The following is a 25,900-nucleotide window of genomic DNA, read 5'->3' as shown; positions in this document are numbered from 1 at the left end:
GGTTCCATCGTTCAAAATGGAAACCATTCGAACAATTCTTCCTTCCATCCAGGAAGGTCAATTCATGACCACGGTGGATTTAAAGGATGCGTATCTACATATTCCTATCCACAAGGAACATCATCGGTTCCTAAGGTTCGCATTCCTGGACAAGCATTACCAGTTTGTGGCACTTCCGTTCGGATTAGCCACTGCTCCAAGGATTTTCACAAAGGTACTAGGGTCCCTTCTAGCGGTGCTAAGACCAAGGGGCATTGCAGTAGTACCTTACTTGGACGACATTCTGATTCAAGCGTCGTCCCTTCCTCAAGCAAAGGCTCACACGGACATTGTCCTGGCCTTTCTCAGATCTCACGGATGGAAAGTGAACGTAGAAAAGAGTTCTCTATCTCCGTCAACAAGGGTTCCCTTCTTGGGAACAATAATAGACTCCTTAGAAATGAGGATTTTTCTGACAGAGGCCAGAAAAACAAAACTTCTAAACTCTTGTCAAATACTTCATTCTGTTCCTCTTCCTTCCATAGCGCAGTGCATGGAAGTAATAGGTTTGATGGTAGCGGCAATGGACATAGTTCCTTTTGCGCGCATTCATCTAAGACCATTACAACTGTGCATGCTCAGTCAGTGGAATGGGGACTATACAGACTTGTCTCCGACGATACAAGTAAATCAGAGGACCAGAGATTCACTCCGTTGGTGGCTGTCCCTGGACAACCTGTCACAGGGGATGAGCTTCCGCAGACCAGAGTGGGTCATTGTCACGACCGACGCCAGTCTGGTGGGCTGGGGCGCGGTCTGGGGACCCCTGAAAGCTCAGGGTCTTTGGTCTCGGGAAGAATCTCTTCTACCGATAAATATTCTGGAACTGAGAGCGATACTCAATGCTCTCAAGGCTTGGCCTCAGCTAGCAAAGGCCAAGTTCATACGGTTTCAATCAGACAACATGACAACTGTTGCGTACATCAACCATCAGGGGGGAACAAGGAGTTCCCTGGCGATGGAAGAAGTGACCAAAATCATTCAATGGGCGGAGACTCACTCCTGCCACTTGTCTGCAATCCACATCCCAGGAGTGGAAAATTGGGAAGCGGATTTTCTGAGTCGTCAGACATTTCATCCGGGGGAGTGGGAACTCCATCCGGAAATCTTTGCCCAAATTACTCAACTGTGGGGCATTCCAGACATGGATCTGATGGCCTCTCGTCAGAACTTCAAGGTTCCTTGCTACGGGTCCAGATCCAGGGATCCCAAGGCGACTCTAGTAGATGCACTAGTAGCACCTTGGACCTTCAAACTAGCTTATGTATTCCCGCCGTTTCCTCTCATCCCCAGGCTGGTAGCCAGGATCAATCAGGAGAGGGCATCGGTGATCTTAATAGCTCCTGCGTGGCCACGCAGGACTTGGTATGCAGACCTGGTGAATATGTCATCGGCTCCACCATGGAATCTACCTTTGAGACGAGACCTTCTTGTTCAAGGTCCGTTCGAACATCCGAATCTGGTCTCACTCCAACTGACTGCTTGGAGATTGAACGCTTGATCTTATCAAAGCGAGGATTCTCAGATTCTGTCATTGATACTCTTGTTCAGGCCAGAAAGCCTGTAACTAGAAAAATTTACCACAAAATATGGAAAAAATATATCTGTTGGTGTGAATCTAAAGGATTCCCTTGGGACAAGGTAAAAATTCCTAAGATTCTATCCTTTCTTCAAGAAGGTTTGGAGAAAGGATTATCTGCAAGTTCCTTGAAGGGACTGATTTCTGCCTTGTCTGTGTTACTTCACAAAAAGCTGGCAGCTGTGCCAGATGTTCAAGCCTTTGTTCAGGCTCTGGTTAGAATCAAGCCTGTTTACAAACCTTTGACTCCTCCTTGGAGTCTCAATTTAGTTCTTTCAGTTCTTCAGGGGGTTCCGTTTGAACCCTTACATTCCGTTGATATTAAGTTATTATCTTGGAAAGTTTTGTTTTTGGTTGCAATTTCTTCTGCTAGAAGAGTTTCAGAATTATCTGCTCTGCAGTGTTCTCCTCCTTATCTGGTGTTCCATGCAGATAAGGTGGTTTTACGTACTAAACCTGGTTTTCTTCCGAAAGTTGTTTCTAACAAAAACATTAACCAGGAGATAGTCGTGCCTTCTTTGTGTCCGAATCCAGTTTCAAAGAAGGAACGTTTGTTGCACAATTTGGATGTTGTTCGTGCTCTAAAATTCTATTTAGATGCTACAAAGGATTTTAGACAAACATCTTCCTTGTTTGTTGTTTATTCTGGTAAAAGGAGAGGTCAAAAAGCAACTTCTACCTCTCTCTCTTTTTGGATTAAAAGCATCATCAGATTGGCTTACGAGACTGCCGGACGGCAGCCTCCTGACAGAATCACAGCTCATTCCACTAGGGCTGTGGCTTCCACATGGGCCTTCAAGAACGAGGCTTCTGTTGATCAGATATGTAAGGCAGCGACTTGGTCTTCACTGCACACTTTTACTAAATTTTACAAGTTTGATACTTTTGCTTCTTCTGAGGCTATTTTTGGGAGAAAGGTTTTGCAAGCCGTGGTGCCTTCCATCTAGGTGACCTGATTTGCTCCCTCCCTTCATCCGTGTCCTAAAGCTTTGGTATTGGTTCCCACAAGTAAGGATGACGCCGTGGACCGGACACACCTATGTTGGAGAAAACAGAATTTATGTTTACCTGATAAATTACTTTCTCCAACGGTGTGTCCGGTCCACGGCCCGCCCTGGTTTTTTAATCAGGTCTGATAATTTATTTTCTTTAACTACAGTCACCACGGTATCATATGGTTTCTCCTATGCAAATATTCCTCCTTTACGTCGGTCGAATGACTGGGGAAGGCGGAGCCTAGGAGGGATCATGTGACCAGCTTTGCTGGGCTCTTTGCCATTTCCTGTTGGGGAAGAGAATATCCCACAAGTAAGGATGACGCCGTGGACCGGACACACCGTTGGAGAAAGTAATTTATCAGGTAAACATAAATTCTGTTTTTCAAGTACGGAGCTGCTAGTATATGCGACCGATTATGGACGCCGCCCGGACACGCCCACAGATAAATCTTTTTTTGCACTGTATCTGCAGAGCTAAAGGACCATAGTTCCCATATTTTTGTTCTTTATCTCTTTTCTGAATCCCACTTCAGTGTCAGAAAGAAATTGGATTGAAACATTGAAAATTAAAGAATTTTACGTTGAAGGGAATGATAATGGAACAGAGTTTACGTTATTATCATACAGTTGTATAATCTAATATATTCGGATCTATTTATTCTCTGACCACCTAAGAGTTATTAACTACATATTCTATAGCAGTTTTTTCTAGTTAATGTATTTACTGCTTTTAAAAAGAAAGGAAAGTAAATTATTCAACTCAGGTTATTCTGTCACAAAGCAAGGATGATCAAAATGTATTTCTCTGAGAACAGAACTCACATATCCACTGGAATCTATAAAAAATATATATACATTTTTTTAACTGGATTTTTTAAAACCATAGTATGTCTGTGTTGCATTTCATATTTTAGGTGTCTAAAATGTTTAGTCAATTTTATTAGCCCTGTTTATTGCTGAAGTTTACTTACAAAGTATCTTGTATTACCATTTGGAATGTTATTCTTTACTTATTATTTGTAATCATATTTTCATGTTTTGAGAATTATTTTTTTCCATCTTAAAATGAGGAGAGTCCACGGCTTCATTCCTTACTTGTGGGAATACAGAACCTGGCCACCAGGAGGAGGCAAAGACACCTCAGCCAAAGGCTTAAATACCTCCCCCACTTCCCTCATCCCCCAGTCATTCTTTGCCTTTCGTCACAGGAGGATGGCAGAGAAGTGTCAGAAGATTTGGAGTAGTCTCTTATGGAGGCTAGTACTCTTTGGTATGGGACTGGAGTTTTAAGTAGTCTTGTCAGCCTCTCAGTGAGAGCATTGATGAAGGTTAGGGTCTGGAGATGCAGGGAGAGTCTTTCTGCAAAACCATTCAGACTTGTATTAACAACTCCTAAGCAATCAGTGTTGACAAATTTCACTGCCTGCTTCTATCACTCAAGTCCATGTCAGGTGTGATGCTACAAGACTGTCAAACTTGAGAGGCTGTGTGTCTGTTCCACGGCAGAGATTGTAGTAAGATCGTTTCATTTTATACTCCTATGATAACGTAAGAAGACAGGGTCACAGTGTGACTCCTTTATCTGTATGGAATCAAGGGTTAATATCTCCGGAATGAGGTTATTGAACAGGGGGGATTTATACATGATGTGCAACAGGGGCAGTCCTGCATGGCACTCCATGTGACCGGGTGTGGCCTCATTAACTTCCTCTTTCCTGACTGTGCGGTTTACAGGAGAAGAAGCGGTTTCTCTATGGGGCCTGGGTCATAGAAGGTGGTGAGTGCCCCGGCCATTGGGGTTATAAAGGTGCCATTTTTTTTTTTCTATAGTCCATCTTCAAAGCGCAAGCTATGGAGAACTCTGATGCATTAGAGGGTACTCCCTCCTTGCCAAGAGCTAATACCTGTTTTATTGTGAGGAGGCTACAGTATACCCGCCTGCTCAATTATGTTCCACATGCCTGATAAAGTAATTTTCTTTTACAAGATACGATGAGTCCACGGATTTCATCCTTACTTGTGGGATATCGCCTCCTGGTCAGCAGGAGGAGGCAAAGAGCATCACAGCAGAGCTGTATATATAGCTCCTCCCTTCCCTCCCACCCCAGTCATTCTCTTTGCCTGTGTTAGTGATAGGAAGAGGTAAAGTGAGTTGTTCGTTTAGAATCTTCAATCAAGAGTTTATTATTTTTAAAGTAGTGCCACTGATCAGTCTCTTCAGTAAAAAGAGAAGCATTTGGTGGCTTTAAAGCAATAGGAACTGGTGGGACAAAATTCTCACTGCGCCTCCTATACATATTTGCTGCCCTAATCTAGATAGCCTAAGCACTTTTAACTCAGGCTGATCTTTGTTCACAGGGCTATGGGAGGGAGAGGACCTCTGAACACCTGCTGCACTGCCATGCTGTCGCACAGCGTTCCAGGTAAATGCTAACTTTCTTATTTCTGGGGACACATCCTCTCAGAACAAAGTAAGCACTACATTTCATTCACACATGTCAAGGGCTGTGATAAGAAAAGGCTCTTATTGTGCTGAGACTGTGGTTTCTTCTTGGGAGAGTACTATTTTAATGGCTGGGGCTGGAAAACAAACAGCTTTATTTACTGTCTAAAAAGCATTTTTTTCAGACAGTTTGCAGTCCGGACGATGTCTAGCTTTATTTCTGTGGAGATCTACAGAGTTGCTTTATTGTGTTCTAGCACACTTGCTAGCGTTACTCTCCTCTCCAGATAATAGTTTTTAATGTTTATCTGAAGGAGCGGTTGCATGAAGGCTTTATATGCTCACTATGGAGATGACTCCATTTTTACTTTTTTGCTGCCCGGGAGTTTCAGCACCACACGCCCACGATGGGCGGAGCCTTGGTGCGTAGGTCTTTCCTACAGCTCCATTTTACTTAGCCCGGGAGTTGCAGCTTAATACGCCCACGATGGGCGGAGCAAGGCTACGCTTTGTCGCACTAAGGACAGTTTGCGCGCCTTTTTGTACCTCAGTCCCGGTTAACGTTGTGAAAAGCACTACATATACAGTGAAAGGGGCTCATCTGCTGCGGTTAATTCTGCAGAGGCTTGTTCGTGTTTATTAAAATTTGCAGGGGTGCATTGTCTGCTTTCTGTGGTTAAGACAGGAACAGTGGCAGAGTGGTAAAGGAGTCAGACTTTTAACTCCCTTACGTTAGCCATCTAGGAGGAACGACTGTAGCAATTTATATTATTATGATAATGCACGGTTTGGTTTCCTGTTTAAGGGCACAGTACCACCCGACTTTTAGTTACACATCTAGTTGTATAAGAAGCCCTACACCATATGTTTACCTTGTCTACTGTTAAGTTACAAATGTGTGGTATTTTACACATTTAAAGAGAGCGTTTTTATGGGTTGATTTTGTTCAAGGTATTCTGGATGTTTATATGTTAATTCATCCATTACATCTTGAATGGACTAAAAATACACAAAAAATAACGTTATTTTTGCATTTAAAGTGATAGTACCGTTTTTTGTGGGGTTCCTTTTCTTTGATGCATTTTGGCTGTTTAAAGTATGTTGCAGCCTGGTCCGTTGGATAGCTAAGCCACCTAGCAATCGGAGGGTGGGGAGTTTGAATCCAGCAGTAGCTGATTTTCCCCTTCACCAGGTTTTCCATTCCCTTATACTCCCGTTTTCAGGGATATGTATCCTATAGCGGATGCTATCAGGGATTCTTGGCAGACAGTTCCTAAGGTGAAAGGAGCTATTTCCACATTGGCTAAAAGAACTACCCTAGGGAAATTAGAGGGTCTCCATAAGAAATGTTTTTATGTTGATCAGGGGTTGTCTTTACAACCGGCGGCCTGCATTGTCACGGTTACGACTGCGGCTGCTTATTGGTTTACAGCCCTGGAATAATCTCTTATGTCTGAGACTTCTTTGGAGAGATACAGTGGCGATTAAGAGTTCAGGATTTTCCATCTTAGCACACAGAGCCTTATGGTTGCAATCTTGGTCTACGGATGTGTCATCTAAATCTAAGCCTTTGACTATTCCTTACAGGGGAGGACCCTGTTTGGGCCTGACCTGCAGGAGATTATTTCTGACATCACGGGAGGTAAGGGTCATTCCCTCCCTCAGGATAAAAGGATCCAATCAGAGGGGTCGACAGAGTAATTGTCGTGCCTTTCCAAGTTTTAAGGGAAACCCTCCTTCCTCTTCTTCTAAACAGGAAGGTGTCTATTCGCAAGCCATATCCACCTGGAGACCACACCAGTCTTGGAACAAGGGCAAGTCAGCATGAAGGGCAGACTGTCTTTCTTCACCCAGACTTGGATATGGGATGTCTGGATCCCTGGGAATTAGAGATAGTGTCTCAGCGATACAAGCTGGAATTTAGAAATTCTCCTTCAAGAGGAAGGTTTCTTCTTTCTCGATTGTCTGTAGAAGATTAAGAGAGAGGCGTTCTTACGCTGTGTAAGAGACCTATCCTCCATGAGAGTAATTTGTCCCGTTCCAATTCAGGAGCAGGGACAGGGGTTGTATTCAAATCTGTTTGTAAGTTCCCACAAAAGAGGGAATTTTTAGACCTATCTTAGCTTTCAAGAGTCTAAACGAGTTTCTCAGAGTTCCATCTTTCAAGATGGAAATTATTCGTACCATTCTTCCATTGATCCAGGAGGGTCAATTTATGTCTACCGTGGATCTAAAGGATGCATATCTTCTTGTTCTTATCCACAGACATACATTTTCAGTTCGTTACTCTTACTTTCGGCCTTGTCATGGCACCCAGAATTTTCAAAGGGTTCTGGGATCTCTGCTGGCGGTTCTAAGGCCGCGGGGCAGGCGCCTTATCTGGACGATATTCTGATCCAGACGTCGTCTCATACCGACATTGTTCTATCCTTCCTGAGGAAGGTAAATCTAGAAAAGACACATGATCCTTTTTTGGGACCTCTAATCGACTCTATGTCCATGAAAATCTTTTTGACAGAGGTCGGTAAATTAACGATTCTGAACACATACCAAGTTTTTCAGACAACTCCTCGGCTGTCAGTGGCTCAGTGCATGGAGGTAATTGGATAGATGGTAGCGGCAATGGACATCGTTGCTTTTGCTCGGTTTCATCTCTGGCCTTTGCAAATAACCATGCTCAGTCAGTGGATTGGAGACTATACAAATTTGTCTCCTCAAATAAATCTAGACCAAAGAGCAAGGGACTCTCCTCTATGGTGGTTGTTGCTGGATCATCTTTCCCAGGGGACATGCTTCCGTAGACCCTTATGGGTGACAGTGACAACGGATGCCAGCCTGATAGGATGGGGAGCAGTCTGGAACTCTCTGAGGGCTCAGGGTGTATGGACTTGAACGGAGTCTCTAATTTCCATCAATATCCTAGAGTTGAGAGCAATATTCAATGCTCTTCAGGCTTGGTCTCATTTGGCTGCGGCCAAGTACATCAGATTCTGATCGGACAACATTACGACTGTAGCTTACATCAATCATCAGGGAGGAACAAGAGTTCCTTAGCGATGACAGAAGTTGCCATGATAATTCAGTGGGCGGAGGCTCAATCTTGTTTTTCTGTTGGCGATCCACTTCCAGGTGTGGAAAACTGGGAGGCGGATTTTCTGAGCAGACGGACATTTCATCCGGGAGAATGGGAACTTCATCCGGAGGTATTTGCCAACCTGATTCTCAGATGGAGCAGGCCGGAGTTGGATCTTATGGCGTCTCGTCAGAATGCCAAGCTTCCGAGATATGGGTCCAGGTCCAGGGATCCCCAGTCCGAGCTGATAGATGCTTGCTCTGTATTACACTTTGGCATAGTTTTATATCAAGGGATGTGGGCAACCTTGGGACATTACTAGCCTCACATATAAATAAAGTATATAATACTGATATGATCTTTGAGACTTATACATAAACCTGACCTAAGCTTTATGAATGTAATCTCAGCAATAAGTGGAAGAATTTATAATCCTATGTAGTAAGACACATCAATCTTAAAGTAACATACATCATAACCATAAACTTAGTTGGTAGTCGGCAAGACACATACATTATCTCAAACAATACTAAGAGACAGTGCTGTTGTAAAAAGGTAAATAACTTACTATCTGAAGCTATAGGGAATTAACATAGGCATCATGATGTTTACTTCAGTAGAGGTACTCATTATATAGAAGCAGATAACTGTAACAAGGCACTAATGAAAAACAAAATACAGATATATATACTTGGTGCCAAATAAATGTTCTGAAGGCATGATCGTCTTATCCAGTGTATAGATAAGGTCCCTGCTGCACTGCATAGGTTATCATATCTCCAGCTTTAGCCAACTCCAGTTTGGACACAACTCAGTTTAATGGTCTCGGTCTTAGTGGGACTACATGGATTTATAAGAAGTGACCCGTGAGTCTCGCACCGAGGGCGCCTTCTCGACTCTTGACCCACCGTCTCACTCAATAAAGGTAATCCTTTGGGCTTCAAACTAGCTGTATTCCGAGATTGCCTCAAGCCACGGGCCCGGGAGCCTGCCGCACTCCTCCACCCGCCCCCAGGGCTCGAGACCTCATAGATTATGGTCTGTGTCACCAAAGTCAATTCCAAGGTGTGAGGTTGAACCAAGACTGATCCATTATATATCGAAGCCCCCTCCGGACTAACCGTCTGCTGTGATTTTTGTCTAGAGACCTCAGTGAGCCCACTGTCTTTTGAGCTGCCGTTGTCAACCCCATAAGCCTGCACACCTGTGTCTTTAGCGATCACATTTTCCACCATGTGTTCTTTGGCAAGTAAATAGGCTGTTATGTTTAAGAGAGCTGCCTGCTGTCCGGGTATGTCCCATCTGTTATGGTCATCACATAGGATAGCGTGCTCGTCTGGGCTCTTGCAGCTCTCAGTGTTATGGGGCCCTCTCATCTCTGGAGGTAAGTAATGATCCGCTGGGTATTCAGACTGAGCTATCTCATCATCTGCACTCTCTCCAGCTGAAATCCTCTCACTAGCAGGGAATAGGATCTGGGACAGTTAGTGTTCCAGGGTAGAAAAATGAGACTGAAGTAATTGTAGGATTGTTGATTCCCACTTATCAAGTGCTTCCATTTTTTAGCTGCACACTTTCTTTTCACTATGGTAGTGTCTGGTTTTCACAAATACACTTGCTGAGTATTGTTTAGATCAAAGACCTGTCCAGAATTAACAATCTGGATTAGTAACCAAGAATCAAAGATCCCGGGGGGGGGGGGGGGGGGTATATGCACGGTAGCCGCAACAACACAGCCTAACTCACGGAAGAGGCCTCTTGACCTCGTGGCTAAACCTTATGAAGTTAGCTGAGGAACATAGGTAGGTCTGTCGTCTGCAAGATATTCCTAGACTCCTCTTAAGGTTCAGAAGATAACTTGGTTTGGAGTAACAAAATAATATGTTAAACTTGAAAAAAATCCTTTAAAAGTATAATTAAGTCCAGGAGCTCTTCTCTAATGCGTCCTACCGCAACAGCTATCAGCTCCGCCCCCTCTACTCAAACCTTTTTGTGGTCCCAAAGAAGGAGGGTACGTTTCGCCCGATTCTAGACCTAAAGTGCTAAAACAAGTTTCTGTCGGTCCCATCGTTCAAGATGGAGACGACAAGGTCTATTCTGCCCTTAGTTCAAGAGGGACAGTTCATGACTATGATAGACTTGAAGGATGCTTAACTTCATGTGCCAATACACAAGGATTACTTCAAGTCCCTAAGATTCACCTTTCTGGACCAGCACTTCCAGTTTGTGGCTCTTCCTTTCAGTCTGGCTACTGCTCCTAGGGCTCTGCTCACGGTAGCGAGATCCAGAGGTATTGCAGTAGCGCCTTATTTGGACAACATCCTGGTCCAGGCTCCGTCCTGCTGGCTTGCAAAAGACCATTCAAGAGCTCTTCTTATTCTTCTTCAATCTCATGGATGGAAGATAAACTCTCATGGATGGAGTACTAGAGTGGAATTCCTGGGCACGATAATAGATTCCATATCCATGAAGATATTCCTTACAGACCAGAGACGTTGCAAAATTGCTTCCACTTGTCTTGCCCACACATAATATACACACACATATACATACACACATATATACACACACATACACACATATACATATAGACAGACAGACACACACATTTATATATATATATATATATATACAGACAGACACACATATACATACATACACACACACACACACACACACACACACATATATATATATATACACACATACAGACATACCCACACATACATACATACATACATACACATACAGACACACACACACAAAATACAGACACACACACGCACACAAAATACACACACACACACAGGCAGACATACACACACACATAGATATACACACACACATTTATTAAAGATAAAAAAAATCTGGCTCCTAAAAGTATTTTGGGTGGTTTCTAGACTTAAAATAAATTTATAATGCCCTGACTTACCTTTTCTGCTATGTGCTATTACCCTGTACCACACTGGAGTTCAGGAAGGGGGAGGAAATTAGCACACATACACACATACACACATACATACATACACACACACACACATACATACACACACACAGATACATATATACACACACAAACATATATACATACATACATACACACACATTTACACACACACACAGATACATATACACATACACACACATACATATATACACATACATATATACACATACATACATACCCTGACAACATCGCAGTATGTTCTGCCTTGGGGGCCATGGACTCTCCTCATATTAAGATGGAAAACATAAATTATGCATACCAGATCATTTGTATGAGGAGAGTCCACATGTTTCTTCGTTGGGTGGATCAAATTTTTTTTGTTTGTTCTTCTGGCACCATTTATACCCTGATATTTCTCCTACTGTTCCTTGTTCCCTCGGCAGAATGACTGGGGGATGAGGGAAGTGGGGGAGGTATTTTAAGCCTTTGGCTGGGGTGTCTTTGCCTCCTCCTGGTGGCCAGGTTCTTTATTCCCACAAGTAAGGAATGAAGCTGTGGACTCTCCTCATACAGAGGGAAAGGAAATTATCTAGTAAGCATAATTTGTTTTTTCTTTCTTTTCCCTAGATCGAGCACTGTAAAGGATGGCTATCCGGTGGCTTGTGCATTCTATCCTGGTGGAAATGTCTTTGTTACGGGTTCATCAAGTGGTGATTTAACAGCTTGGGATGAGAACATGAGATGTTTATACACTGATAAGGCACATGATCTAGGTGTTACATGTTGTGACTTTTCTTCACAACCAATAACTGGTCAGTTACTTTATGGTTTTGTTTCCTTATAGTACTGTCTGCAAACTCTTTATTTATTTTTATCTAAAGATTTAATTTAAAATACATATACAAGATAACAAAAAAAATATTTATAAAATAGAAAATGAACCTTCATATTCAGGCATATTACAATAATAAAGGATATAATAATTTATAACATCCTAACAATCAATTCCGTATACTTAATTAAATAAAATTCTCTACAACTGATTTCCATAATAATCTCTAACAAACAAAAAAAGATCTATTTTGTTACAAACTCCCTGAGTTCAAGTGATTTGAGTCTGCAGCTAGAAATTCACACCTGTTAATTGCATTAGTTACATATTCCGAGTTTTTGAAACCTATAATTATTTGCTTTTGGGGGGCATAAGAAAGTGTTTTAATTACTCATGCCAAGTTGAAAGCTTTTTCAGTATTGAAATCTGAACTTCCTTTAGTGTTTAGTTATTCAGTTTTCATTTAATGCTGGATTTTAGAAATACATTCTGTAAAATTAGGCTTTTTATTTTTCCAGTGTTCCAAAATCAATATTCTAAAAATCGAGGTATTTATCAACTGGACATTCAGTCCTTTTACTGGAGCTTTAAAAAAGACATTTTTTAAATTAAATGAAAGAATTTTTTCCAACCGAAAAGCAATTTTTAATCAAAAAATGATTAATCCTGGACAACTCCAAAACATATGAATTTCTCACAGGGTTGTGGCAGTTTGGGCAGGTATAAACTTAAAGGGATAGCATACACCATTTTTTATATAACTGCATGTAATAGACACTACTAAAAAACATAATTTATGTAAGAACTTAACAGATAAATTCATTTCTTTCATATTGGCAAGAGTCCATGAGCTAGTGACGTATGGGATATACAATTCTACCAGGAGGGGCAAAGTTTCCCATACCTCAAAATGCCTATAAATACACCCTTCACCAGACCCACAATTCAGTTTAACGAATAGCCAAGTAGTGGGGTGATAGAAAAAGGAGTAAAAAGCATCAAAAATGGAACTGGAAATATAATTGTGCTTTATACAAAAAAACATAACCATGAATTTATCAGGTAAGTTCTTACATAAATTATGTTTTCTTTCATGTAATTGGCAAGAGGCCATGAGCTAGTGACATATGGGATAGTAATACCCAAGATGTGGTACTCCACAGAAGAGTCTCTAGAGAGGGAGGGATAAAAATAAAAACAATTTTCTGCTAAATAAATTAAATCCACATCCAAAAAAGTTTTTCTCATAATTGAAAAGAAAAAAACTTAAAACATAAGCAGAGGAATCAAACTAAAACAGCTGCCTGAAGAACTTTTCTACCAAAAACTGCTTCCGAGAAGGCAAATACATGAAAACGGTCGAATTTAGTAAATGTATGCCAAGAAGACCAAGTTGCTGCTTTGCAAATCTAATCAACTGAAGCTTCATTCTTAAAAGCCCACAAAGTGGAGACTGATCTAGTAGAATGTGCTGTGATTCTCTGAGGCGGGGCCTGACCCGACTCCAAATAAGCCTGATGAATTAAAAGCTTTAACCAAGATGCCAAGGAAATGGCAGAAGCTTTCTGACCTTTCCTAGAACCAGAAAAGACAACAAATAGACTAGAAGTCTTCCTGAAATCTTTAGTAGCTTCAACATAATATTTCAAAGCTCTTACAACATCCAGAGAATGTAAGGACCTCTCCAAAGAATTCTTAGGATTAGGACACAAAGAGGGAACAACAATTTCCCTATTAATGTTGTTAGAATTCACAACTTTAGGTAAAAATCTAAATGAAGTCCGCAAAAATGCCTTATCCTGATGGAAAATCAGAAAAGGAGACTCACAAGAAAGAGCAGATAATTCGGAAACTCTTCTAGCAGAAGAGATAGCCAAAAGGAACAACACTTTCCAAGAAAGTAATTTAATATCCAAAGAATGCATAGGCTCAAATGGAGGAGCCTGTAAAGCCTTCAAAACCAAATTAAGACTCCAAGGAAGAGAGATTGATTTAATGACAGGCTTGATACGGACCAAAGCCTGTACAAAACAGTGAATATCAGGAAGCTTAGCAATCTTTCTGTGAAATAAAACAGAAAGAACAGAGATTTGTCCCTTCAAGGAACTTGCAGACAAACCTTTATCCAAACCATTCTGAAGAAACTGTAAAATTCTAGGAATTCTAAAGAAATGCCAGGAGAATTTATGAGAAGAACACCATGAAATATAAGTCTTCCAAACTCGATAATAAATCTTCCTAGAAAAAGATTTACGAGCCTGTAACATATTATCAATCACTGAGTTAGAGAAACCGCTATAGCAAAAACAGAATGATAGGAGCACCAGGCAAGCGATGTGATTAAATAAAACGTAACCTTAATTCAGCTCGTAGCAGCTTACAGCAAACTGTAGTTAAAATCCTTTCATTTCATCAACAGCACAGCATAGTGTTTCAAGGGTAGTGTTCCAGCTTATGTGTTTCGGCATTCATTGTAACCTTCGCGCCAAAACAATTCTCGCGCCAAGAATGACACAATAAATATCAACATTTTGCGACCTCGCAAGCCTAATTTTGCACGCAAAATTTAATGAAAAAGCAGTCAATTTGAAGAAAAGACTATACCCCAGGTAAGAAAAAATAATTTCCTAAATATGTTTCCCAATTTTGAAACTGATAGTCTGCGAAAGGAAATATACATAAACCTGACTCATGGTAAATATAAGTACAATACATATATTTAAAACTTTATATTAATACATAAATTGCCAAATCATAGCTGAGAGTGTATTAAATAATGAAAACATACTTACCAAAAGACACCCATCCACCTATAGCAGATAGCCAAACCAGTACTGAAAAAGTATCAGTAGAGGTGATGGAATATGAGAGTATATCGTTGATCTGAAAAGGGAGGTAGAAGATGAATCTCTACGACCGATAACAGAGAACCTATGAAAATATTTCCCGTGAGGAAAACCATAGAATCAATAGGTGATACTCCACATCCATCTGACAAACACTGCACTCTGAGAGGAATCGGACTTCATAATGCTGAGAAGCGCATATCACAGAAGAAAATCAAGCAAAAACTTACTTCACCACCTCCATAGGAGGCAAAGTTTGTAAAACTGAATTGTGGGTGTGTTGAAACTTTGCCCTTCCTGGTAGGATTGTATATCCCATACGTCACTAGCTCATGGACTCTTGCCAATTACATGAAAGAAAGAATAATATGCACAGATACTGATCTAAAATTCCAGTGTAAAACCTTTTAAAAACTTACTTAGAAGCTCACAATTTAACACTGTTAATTAGATAAGCCTGGGACACCCACTGAAAGGGGCTTATGGCAGAACCGCTCCCTCCCCTGCATATGAAAAGACCCATTATACAAACAGAAGCTGTCTGACGTCTGTATACATCAGTATACATCTAAAACATTGGGGCTTGGTTATGAGTCTGAAAATCAGCACAATGTTATTTAAAAATAAGCAAAACTATACATTTTTACATAAACACACCGAGATGGGCTATTTAAATGGATGATCTACAAAACATTTATGCAAAGAAAAATCTAGTGTATAATGTCCCTTTAATGTATATTTCAATTAAATGAAAGAGCAGGGATAAAATATGTCTTGTATAACAATTTGAAATCAGATTCTCTCCATGATGAAGATAATGTGGCCTCTTTGGTTCTAGTGAGGCTTTTTTGGGCTATAGTACCTATGTTTTGAAAACAATCAGTCTAATGCAGTAGATCATACTAATATGAAATAGAGTGTGAGCCTTGTCTAACTTTAAGGGACAGTCTTCACCAGAATTGTTATTGTTTTAAAAGATTGATAATCCCATTATTACTCATTCCCTAGTTTTGCATAACCAACACAGTTATATTAATACACTTTTTACCTCTTTGATTACCTTGTATCTAAGCCTCTGCAGAATGCCCCCTTATTTCAGTTCTTTTGACAGACTTGCATCTTAGCCAATCAGTGCTGACTATATGACACACATGAACTAACACCCTCTAGTGGTGAAAAACTGTCAAATTGCATTCAGATAAGAGGCCTTCTTCAAGGTCTAAGAAATTAACGTTTCAACCTCCAAGGATTAGCTTTCAAATAAGAATACAAAGAAAACAAAGCAAAATTGGAGATAAAAGTAAATTGGAAAGTTGTTTAAAATGACATGCCCTATCTGAATCATGAAAGTTTATTTTGGACTAGACTGACCCTTTAAATCCTTTTTCCCCAACTCAACTTAATGTCATACAAATTCTCAATCCCTAATAGACATGTGCATTCGGCAGTTTTGTTCACTACCAAATGCAGAATAAAGCGTCTGCTTCTGGCTGTTTTTGGAGCCACATTTTTTTGTGAAAGTGCAACACACTAAGACCTGTGCCAATCCAAATCTTATTGTTTAGCCCTTTCACAAGAAGAAATCTGGCTCAGGAAATAGTTGAATGCCGCCAGTGGCCACCGTCTTCCTCATTTGGCAGTGGACAAAACTACTGAATACACATGCCTATCCCTAGTAAGAGACATAATATGTAGAAAAACAAAAAAAAATCTTTTTTGGAGATATTTTAAACGTATTTTAAAATATTTTAGGATTTACTAAGATTGTTTTGAAAATCAACTGCTCGATTTTAACTAAACCTAGCCGTGTCCATTTATTAAACACTTAAAGAGACTGGAGACCTATACATTTCTGATTACCTTTAATAGTTAATTACTTAGAGACTGTAAAAATTTATTTTTATTTTTACAGATTTTTTTGCCTTACCTTAATCACACCTAATTGTTTAACAATGATTTGAAGTTTAGCAACTGGAATATGTAACAAGGTCTATAAGGAGAATGATTGAAACACATTTTCTTCCAGTTCTTTAAAATAGAAGTAGTTATTCCCTATAAGCCAGTTTAGTTTACCCATACAGATTCAATAAAGCAGATCAATGAAGTTAAAGACCTTCATAAATATTTGGTGCATAGGTATTCTTACTCCCCCCCTAGAGAATGTTTTCTTGAGAGTAAACCATCTTAACATCTCTTTTAGTTGATTTTGCTTAATATATAATATTTTCTATAAAATTACAATTTTAATCAGATTTATTTTACCATTAAGTGAAAGAGGAAGGTTATTCCATTTAGATCTAATAGATCACAGACTTTAGTGAATAATTCTTTACAATTTAGACAGTACCCATTTTTCTTCTTAAACAGGAAGAGTCCACAGCGGCATTCATTACTTTTGGGAATTCAGAACCTGGCCACCAGGAGGAGGCAAAGACACCCCATCCAAAGGCTTCAAATACCTCCCCCACTTCCCTCGTCCCTCAGTCAGAAGTTCGAGTTAAGTCTCTTATGGAGGGTAGTACTCTTCGAAATGGGACTGGAGTTTTAAGTAGTCCTGTCAGCCTTTCAGTGAGAGCATGAATGAAGGTTAGAGTCCGGAGATGCAGGGAGAGTTTTTCTGCGAAACTATTTCGACTCATATTAACAGCTCCTTGGCAATCAGCGTTGGCGAGTTTCGCTGTTTGCCTTTGTTCACACAAGTCCATGTCAGAAGCGAGGCTACTATCTGTCACACTTGAAGGGCCATGTTCCTGTTCCACGGCGTAGATTCTGGTAAGATCGTTTCATTTTACTTCATTATGTGAATGTGATGTAGACGTAAAGGTAGGGTCTCAGTGGGACTCCTTTTATCTTAAAATAAGGAATCCTAGGTTAATATCCCCTAAGGGGGGTTATGGAACAGGGGGCTTTAATCATGTTTTTTATGTGGTTCTATCTGCTGAGGTGTAGTAATACTTTAGGCTCATGGCTTTTCAGATCATTAACGGCCTTATCGTCATTCGGCGCAATCTTTAGATTTGCATGCTATTTTATGACTTGCACGGTGCAACTCCTGACCGGGTCCGGTTACGTTGTTTTCACTTCCGTTTGCTGACCGTGTGGCGACAGAGAGAGTCTGCTCGTGGGTTGTCTGGTTCACAGGAGGTGGTGAGTGTCCCAGTCATTGGGGGTGTAAAGAAGGTGTCAGTTACCGTTTGTCATTTTTGTAATTCCATGATGGACTGTGAATGTCTGCTAAATGAAAAATATAAACATTATCATATGTTTTATACACTCAGCAAGAGATATACAGATATGCAATATTTATATTGATATGGGATAGTGGTCCAATATAGATATAATTATATGAAACTACATCTGATTGCTGATCTCAAGGTATGTATGTGATATTCAGATGATAACTGAAAAAGTAATTGAGTCCATGATGAAGGTATTATAATCCTTTTAAATCTTTCATAGAAAATATGATTTTTAAACACATTTTTAAGATATTATAAGTGGAGTATATTCATGTTTAATCTTGAAATACTCAGAATAAATAATATTAAACGGACCATATATGGAACATATAATTATTAAAACTAGGAGATTAAAAGTATATAAAAATAGGCATTTGATAAAAATATGTATAAAAACTGTATTTACTGTATAGCAGTGTTGAAAATAAAACTGTTTGTCTTGTCTGCTGCCCCCGATGGCCTAAATCCAGAATTACAACCAAAAGGCATTTGGCTGTTAAAAATGATATTTCCCAGTAGCCAATCAGAGAAGAGTGCGTATCCAAATCTATTGAATGATTAAGAAATGGGGAGGAGTTTTGTCTCAGACAAAAACTCCCTGCACACAGAGAAAAACAATCTTGGCTAAAATTATTTTCTTGGTGACTGTTTGCAATCCTGCTTGTTGCCATTTTTGCTTATAGAGAGACCAGTGTGCGAATACAGTTTTCTGTAAGACAAATACGTTGGGACACTCTATGTGGATAAGAGACTATCAAGATTAATTATCTTACAAATGTGCATAATTCTCCTTTAACATATGACGATAGACATATTTGGATATTAGCTGAATTCTGAAACTGGTGATCTTGTAAAGTATAAGCAACTGTATATTTAATATTTTAAATCAAAGTTATCTTAAATCTATTGAGACCCAGTAAGATTTGTGTGAAGTATCTTGGTATATTGTTTATCTAAACACTGTGAAGTTAGCGGTCCATATACAACATCTGGTATTTTATTGTGGTATTTTAATGCGATTCATTGTGAGTAAAGTTAATTTTAAAGGTATATTTTTTTTATGATCTTTGTAAGAATATTATAACAGCATATGTGTATAGTCGTTTCATAATCTAGTTTTCTTTCTATATAAATATATTTCAATGTGTATATAAATCTTAACTAATCTAAAGAATTTAGGAATAATTATTAATTTCAATTGTTTCTTATATACATTTTAATTGGAGGTTGTTTTAAAGAATAATATAAATAAATTGTATTATAACCCTGGTATATACTGACAGGCCCTAAACCGGTTGAGAGTTCTTTTCAGACTCTTGGGTTTGTGGATTTTGCTCGGTATTTTACATCTAAGGACTTTAGATGGCGGAAGGCTCTGTATGGGTGCGCTCATAACCATAGGAGGCATCTTATGGGTTCCTCAGGGGCTTCAGATCTTCGGATCCATTCAGTTTTTCGAGGACTCCGGTTAAGGACCATGTCTCTTGCCTGGAAAGGGTATGGACGGTTCTGCTTAACGTTAGGGCTTGGTCTCTTGTGTCACTTTGGAGTGGGCAGGGGGGTATCTGACTCTTATGAGAGATAATATCAACCTGAGGCTTCAGTTTGAGGTTTTCTGACGGGTTCCTACTCGTCTGCTGGGACATCTGATGCTTCCTGGTAGGTTCCAGTTGCTTTTCAACTGGGCTGACGATATTGGCCGAGGGTTGGCCTCTAGTAGGGTGTTTCCGTTGATTAATCTTCTTCTTCTCACCTAGGGTGGGGAAGGGATTTTTACGTGTCCATTTTGGGTTGGAGGTACCTCCGTATCTGTAAGGGCCCGTGGGTCTACTCTGGGGCTTGATGCCTCGTAGATCCATTCTTTTTTCTTCCAAGGGTCTCAGACTCTTGTCTGCAAAGGGTTTTTCACTAGCCTTGGGGGCTGAGACCATTATCCTGGAAAGAAGGTCAGGGATCAGTCTGCTTTTGCAGCATGGACCGTTTTCTTTTTGAATCTGTCCTCCCCTTTGTTGGGGGGACACTGAGTTCCCATCGCTCTACCGGTAGCGGCTGTTGCCGGGTTGGATCTCTCGTTGGATTTTCTGGTTAGGAACTGTTGTTGAGTCCCATGATAGCTTAAGATGGCTTTGTTGCCTGTAGATGGCTCATTGCGAGTTTTGCTCACAGGTGATTCTGTGCCCTCTTGAAGAACTCTTTTTAAGCTGCTGGGATGGTTTTCCTGTCTCTGCTTGTCTATGCTTCACCTGACGGGTCTTGTCTTGTCTAGGTACAAGGGGGAACTTGTGGGTTCTGGAACACCATAGTTGGTATGGTGCTGTGTCAGGGATGGAGGGTGGCCTTCAGGTCATCTTAGTGAAGTTTTCTCCTGACTATGGACTTATCTTCTGGTCCTTGTCCTCCTAGGGAGTTTGTTTCCCTGGACAGTGGTCCTGCATCAACCTCGGGTTGCTCTAAGTTGATTTGGTCTTTTAGATGTCTCATGTGGCCTCTATTCTCCCTCTTGGGGGTAGATAGAGATTTTGACCAGTTTTTTATTTAAGTCCATTTTGGATGGTCCTTCACATCTCCTGGGTTCCTCTACTCGCCCTCTCGGGGGTTAATAGAAGTTTTTCGGTTTTGGATTTGTGGGGGTTTAGTGCCGCAGGGCTGACTCCTCTGAGACCTTATGCTCAGCAGACTCTGGGTATGAGTGGTCACTAGCACTGCTTTGCAGGTTGTGTAACTGATGAGTGGTTATTCGGGCTCCGCTTTTTCCCTTGTCGTTATAGTTTTTTTAGGGTGTCAAGTAATTTCAGGCTGTGGTGCCTTTCGAAGGAGCCGCCTTTTTGTACGCACCCTTTGTTTGCATTCAGTTGCAGCTGTGGACTCTTCCTGTTTAAGAAGAAAAACATAAATTATGCTTACCTGATAATTTTCTTTTCTTCTGACAGGAAGAGTCCACAGCTCCCGCCGCGCTTTATTATGGGGCGGCAGTATATTTTTGTTCTTCTGGCACCTTTTTTTAAAAAATCACCCTGATATTTCTCCTACTGTTCCTTGTTCCCTTGGCAGAATGACTGGGGGATGAGGGAAGTGGGGGAGGTATTTGAAGGCGTTGGCTGGGGTATCTTAGCCTCCTCCTGGTGGCCACTTTCTGAATTCCCAAAAGTAATTAATGCAGCTCTGTACTCTTCCTGTCATAAAAAAAGAAAATGATCAGGAAAGGATAATTTATGTTTTCTGTATTTAGACCCATTTTAAGTCCTAAATATGTTATAAATCATTAACTTTACTATAAGATGCTTGGTGAATCTTTATTTTTCAAACTTCTATTTTTTTTTTTTTTATACATTTAAAGATCCATAATAAACAATCACATTTTACATATATTTAAATAATTTTCATTGTTTTAATTACATTCACATGTTTTAAAAAACCAAAACGAGTATTTTTTATATTTAAGAACACTCTAAAGTAGGAAAAATAGTCCCTCAACAAGCTGTTTCAAAACTTCCCAGAAATGGGCGTTTTTTTCTTTTCCTTTTAAGTCAGTGAACGCTGGCTGACACGCTAGCAGATGGTTGCCCTTAGCAACATTTACACAATCTCTGCTAGCATGTCAAGATGCATGCAAAGGGACCAGATTGATTTTTGATTGACTCACAGGCTAATTGGAAGCTGAATCACCACTTTAAAACAATAAATTACATTTAATAGATGTATATTGGTAAAATTGCAATATTGTCATTAACTGTTTAAGTCTTTGATAAAAAATTACTATAATGGCCCTTTAATTTATATCCAGAAAAGGAACAAAATGTATGTTACTTGCAATAAAATTGGGATATTTTTCTTTATATTTATAACAAGTAGGAGTAGATCATCCGCATAATGGGAAACTTTTAAGTTCATTCTGTCCAATAACAATCTATTCTATATTATTTCTAAGAGGTTTATTTGCAAGATTAAATAACAGTAGAGACAGAAGACAACCTTGTCACGTGTTAGCTTCATTTCCTAAGATAACATATTATTAATTGTAAGTTTTGTCCCTAGATTATTATATAAAGAAAGTATATAATGTACAAAGTTCCCTTTAGAATCTAACATGACAAATGGATAAATCAGGATATGTTACTCATTGTAAATTTTTTGTTTTAATTCCAAAAATAACTCATGCTTTATAAAACATTTCTGTTTATAGCCGAGTTCCTACTCATCAGAATAAATGAATGGGTCCATTACTTTCATTAATCTTTTTGCCACTATTCTGGCCAGGATGTTATAGTTTGTTTAGTAGATATATATGTACAGTATATAGGAGTCAAAAAGTTCAGGATTTGTTTCTTTTTTTTTTCTTTTTGAGAATTAGAGTTGTTAAAGAACTTATAAAATTAGTTGACATTGGTTTTCCTTTCTGAAAATAGTGGTTATATATATATTTTTAAAATTAAAACTATATAGGTATGATAGGATTGTCTAGCTGATTAGAGCTAGTCGCTTTGTTTAAACAGGAGTATTTTGCTTCAGAAATAATTTCCTTTTCTTTGATAAGTTTATTTAACTGATTTAATTGATCAGTTGAAATATACAGATTTTGTATATTTTACAAAAATTTCTAATATCTTCTGCTTTATAACATTTTGATAGAAATTACATATATCATGGGTTTATGTTAATTTTTGCTCTTCAATATAAACTAAATCTATAAATTAAAATAGATTTTTTTTGTAGTCATGCTAAACATAGTGGCTCAACATTTTTACTTTAAAACCTAGTAGTAATATAAATTTAAAAATCTCTGTTTTTTTGCTGCAAAATAATTGCACAAATTCTCCTTTGAGGGAGTAACTAAAAAATGAAGTTAAGAAGTTTGTTAGCTAATTGATTTTTTTTTTAAAGTGTGCTTTAATTTCCTCTCTGAGCACTGACTTTGCCACACCCCCCCCCCCCTCAAATATTTTTGGTCTTATTTAAATAATCTTCATTAAAATGTAGATATTGAGGCCATTTCCCAATTAACCAGTTATTGAAATGATTTAATTATTTTATAAGCATAGTATTAAGGTTATTCTCTGCCTCCCTCTAGTCATGCATGCCGCCATTTTGAAATCTAGCTTTCGCTACATTCCAGTGTTGAAGTGTTTACTCATGTTCAGCAATTCTCTTTTAGACACCTGCAGTGTAACCATATGTTTCATAATGGAAGCTGCCATGATTAGAGGGAGGTGAAAGGTATTTAGGGTTTTTTTTCCATTTAAGAAAGAATGTAGTGGGTGGCATCTCACCTTTCCAGTGTCTGCTATTTCTCAGCAGACTACTGTAAATATAAATTCCATAAATAAGTTAGATGGTCTACATAATGATGCTTACTACAAGAATAGGTGCCACAACATTTTAGAAATAAGAGTTGAAGCCTAGCCCTATAACTTAAGTCCACATGGGCTTAACCTCCATATATGGTAACTTCTCTCTGCACCTTCTGTAACATTTAGGCTTGATCACCATATATGGTAAGGTTTCTCCACACCTTCTGTAACATTTGTCAGAACCCTTATTAGTGGGTTGCCCTTGTCAGAAAGGATGTAGATACCAGTGGTAGGCGACACTAATGACAATTACTAAAACAGGTTTCTGATGTATTTTAAGGAGAATATATGTCTTTAGGTTTGTAATGTTCTTGTAAATTTCAATTTTTAACAAAGGCTACATTTATAAAACATTCCATTTTACATCAGGAAACTGTATCAGTGTATTTGCATTGTATTTGCACTGTTTTACTTGCTAAATTCTTTCTCTTCCTGTTTTGTTCATAAAAACATATAGACACTATATTATACTAGCCCAATGATTTCTGCAATATTATTTTATCAGATGAGCAGTATGGCACAGAGTGTTTCCAAATGGCATCTTGTGGACAAGACAATGAAATCAGATTGTGGATTGTCTCCTTCAGTGATGCACAAGGTATGTGTGAGTGGCAAAGTTACCAGAGCTTGATGGATCTGTCTTATACATTATATGCTGAAGGTGATGGATGTTTTTGTCATTGTGCATCCCTAATAGACATGTGCATTCGTCTTGTCTCATAGTAAATAAAACACAAGCCTCTAATTTAATTAATACATTCCTCCCTAAAATTATAGCTTAATCTATCAGGGTGTATTTATTGTTGCTTAACAAGAATGTGCACATATTTTGTTCAAGTGGATACATATTAATTAAATCATTTAAGATTATTGCTTTTTAAAGGCATGATTGTAATTAGCCAAATACCTGACTTGAGCAAAATACTTCTTTTTGGGTACAGAATCAGTCACCTTCATGAGAGCTCTGCCTTTATCAGATGATGCACCTGACAGACATGTTGCCTGGTGTAATTTAACAGTTTATACTTTTTTACATGGAAAGAAAGCCTGAAAACACTAGAACTGCCTCAAAAGATTATGTTTAAGTAGAATGTGATTTAAAACATATCAGGCTTAGTGACATAGAGCCATGTTTCACATCCTTCTTATTGGCAGCATTTCATGATTTCTGTGAATGTATAATTTTCTGCCTGAGTGTGATCTAATTAAGCCTAACAGGTAATAAAATAAGAGGAGACAAGGGAAATGTTATATTACCTCTGCAATTTAATCATAATGTTGTGTAATGAGGGATATCAAAAATATTTAAATATATGCAACAAACAATAATGTGTGTGAACTATTTGTGTGTGTACTTCCATGTCTAAAACTGAAAATCTAGCTCAATACTGCAACAAGTAGTGATTTTGCTCCTTTTTTCAAAGCCATTTTACCATGGCATCACAAAGTATTACAGAACCATTAAATACAGTAGAGCTGCATAATCATCAAATGCATATTAGATAGATTACGAGTTTTGAGCACTATAGGGTTTTTAACGACCGCCACGAAAACAGCGTTATTTCAACCCCCTATAGCGCTGGTATTTAGAGTTTAAAAAAAGCATACTTGTGTGGGCGATATGGTGGCGTTGAGCTCCATACCGCACCGAAAACAAGCGCTGCTGTTACGTGCTCGTGCACGATTTCCCCATAGACACCAATGGGGAGAGCTGGCCAAAAAAAAAAAAGAAGTATAATACCTGCGATCGCGGAATGAAAAGCTCCATAACTCAGCCCCATTGATGTCTGGGGAAAATACATTTAATGTAAAAACCTAACACCCTAACATAAACCCCATGTCTAAACGCTCCTAATCTGCTGCCCCTAACATCGCTGCCACCTACATGCAGTTATTAACCCCTAATCTGCTGCCCCTAACATCGCTGCCCCCTACATAATACAATTAACCCCTAATTTGCTGCCCCTAACATTGCCGTCCCCTACATAATGCTATTAACCCCTAAACCTCTGGCCTTCCACATCACTACCACTAAATAAATAAATATATTAACCCCTTAACCTAACGTAACCCTAAGCCTAACACCCCCTAACTTTAACATAATTTAAATACAGCTAAATTAAAGTTAGCTATTTTAAACTAAATACATACTTACCTGTGAAATAAAACCTAAGCTAGCTACAATATAACTGATGGTTATATTGTAGCTAGCTTAGGTTTTATTTTTATTTCACAGGTAAGTTTGTATTTATTTTAACTAGGTAGACTAGTTAGTAAATAGTTATTAACCATTTATTAACTACCTAGTTAAAATAAATACAAACTTACCTGTGAAATAAAACCTAACCTGCCTTACACTAAAACCTAACATTAAAAAAAACACTAAAATTAAAATTAATAAATTGCCAAAAATAAAGAATTACAAAAAATAAGAAACAAATAATCAAAAATAAAAAATGAAATACACCTAATCTAATAGCCCTATCAAAATAAAAAAGCCCCCACAAAATAAAAAAAAACCCTAGCTTACAATAAACTACCAATAGCCCTTACAAT

The 25,900-nt window shown here is 38.9% G+C and overlaps 1 protein-coding gene across 2 annotated transcripts in view; it reads left to right on the top strand.

Moving 5' to 3' along the window:
• The window catches only part of WDSUB1 (WD repeat, sterile alpha motif and U-box domain containing 1), a 309,582-nt gene that overhangs the window by 70,287 nt on the left and 213,395 nt on the right, over nt 1-25,900 (top strand). For both annotated transcript variants that reach the window (XM_053698334.1, XM_053698333.1), the window contains exons 3-4: nt 11,707-11,891; nt 23,850-23,942. In XM_053698334.1, coding sequence (XP_053554309.1) covers nt 11,707-11,891; nt 23,850-23,942 — 278 coding nt within the window. The remainder of the gene's footprint in view (nt 1-11,706; nt 11,892-23,849; nt 23,943-25,900) is intronic.

The sequence above is a fragment of the Bombina bombina genome, chromosome 1 (genome assembly GCF_027579735.1).
Source record: "Bombina bombina isolate aBomBom1 chromosome 1, aBomBom1.pri, whole genome shotgun sequence".
Taxonomy (NCBI): domain Eukaryota; kingdom Metazoa; phylum Chordata; class Amphibia; order Anura; family Bombinatoridae; genus Bombina; species Bombina bombina.
Note: the sequence above shows the minus strand (reverse complement) of the source record. Positions and strands in the feature narration are given on the sequence as shown.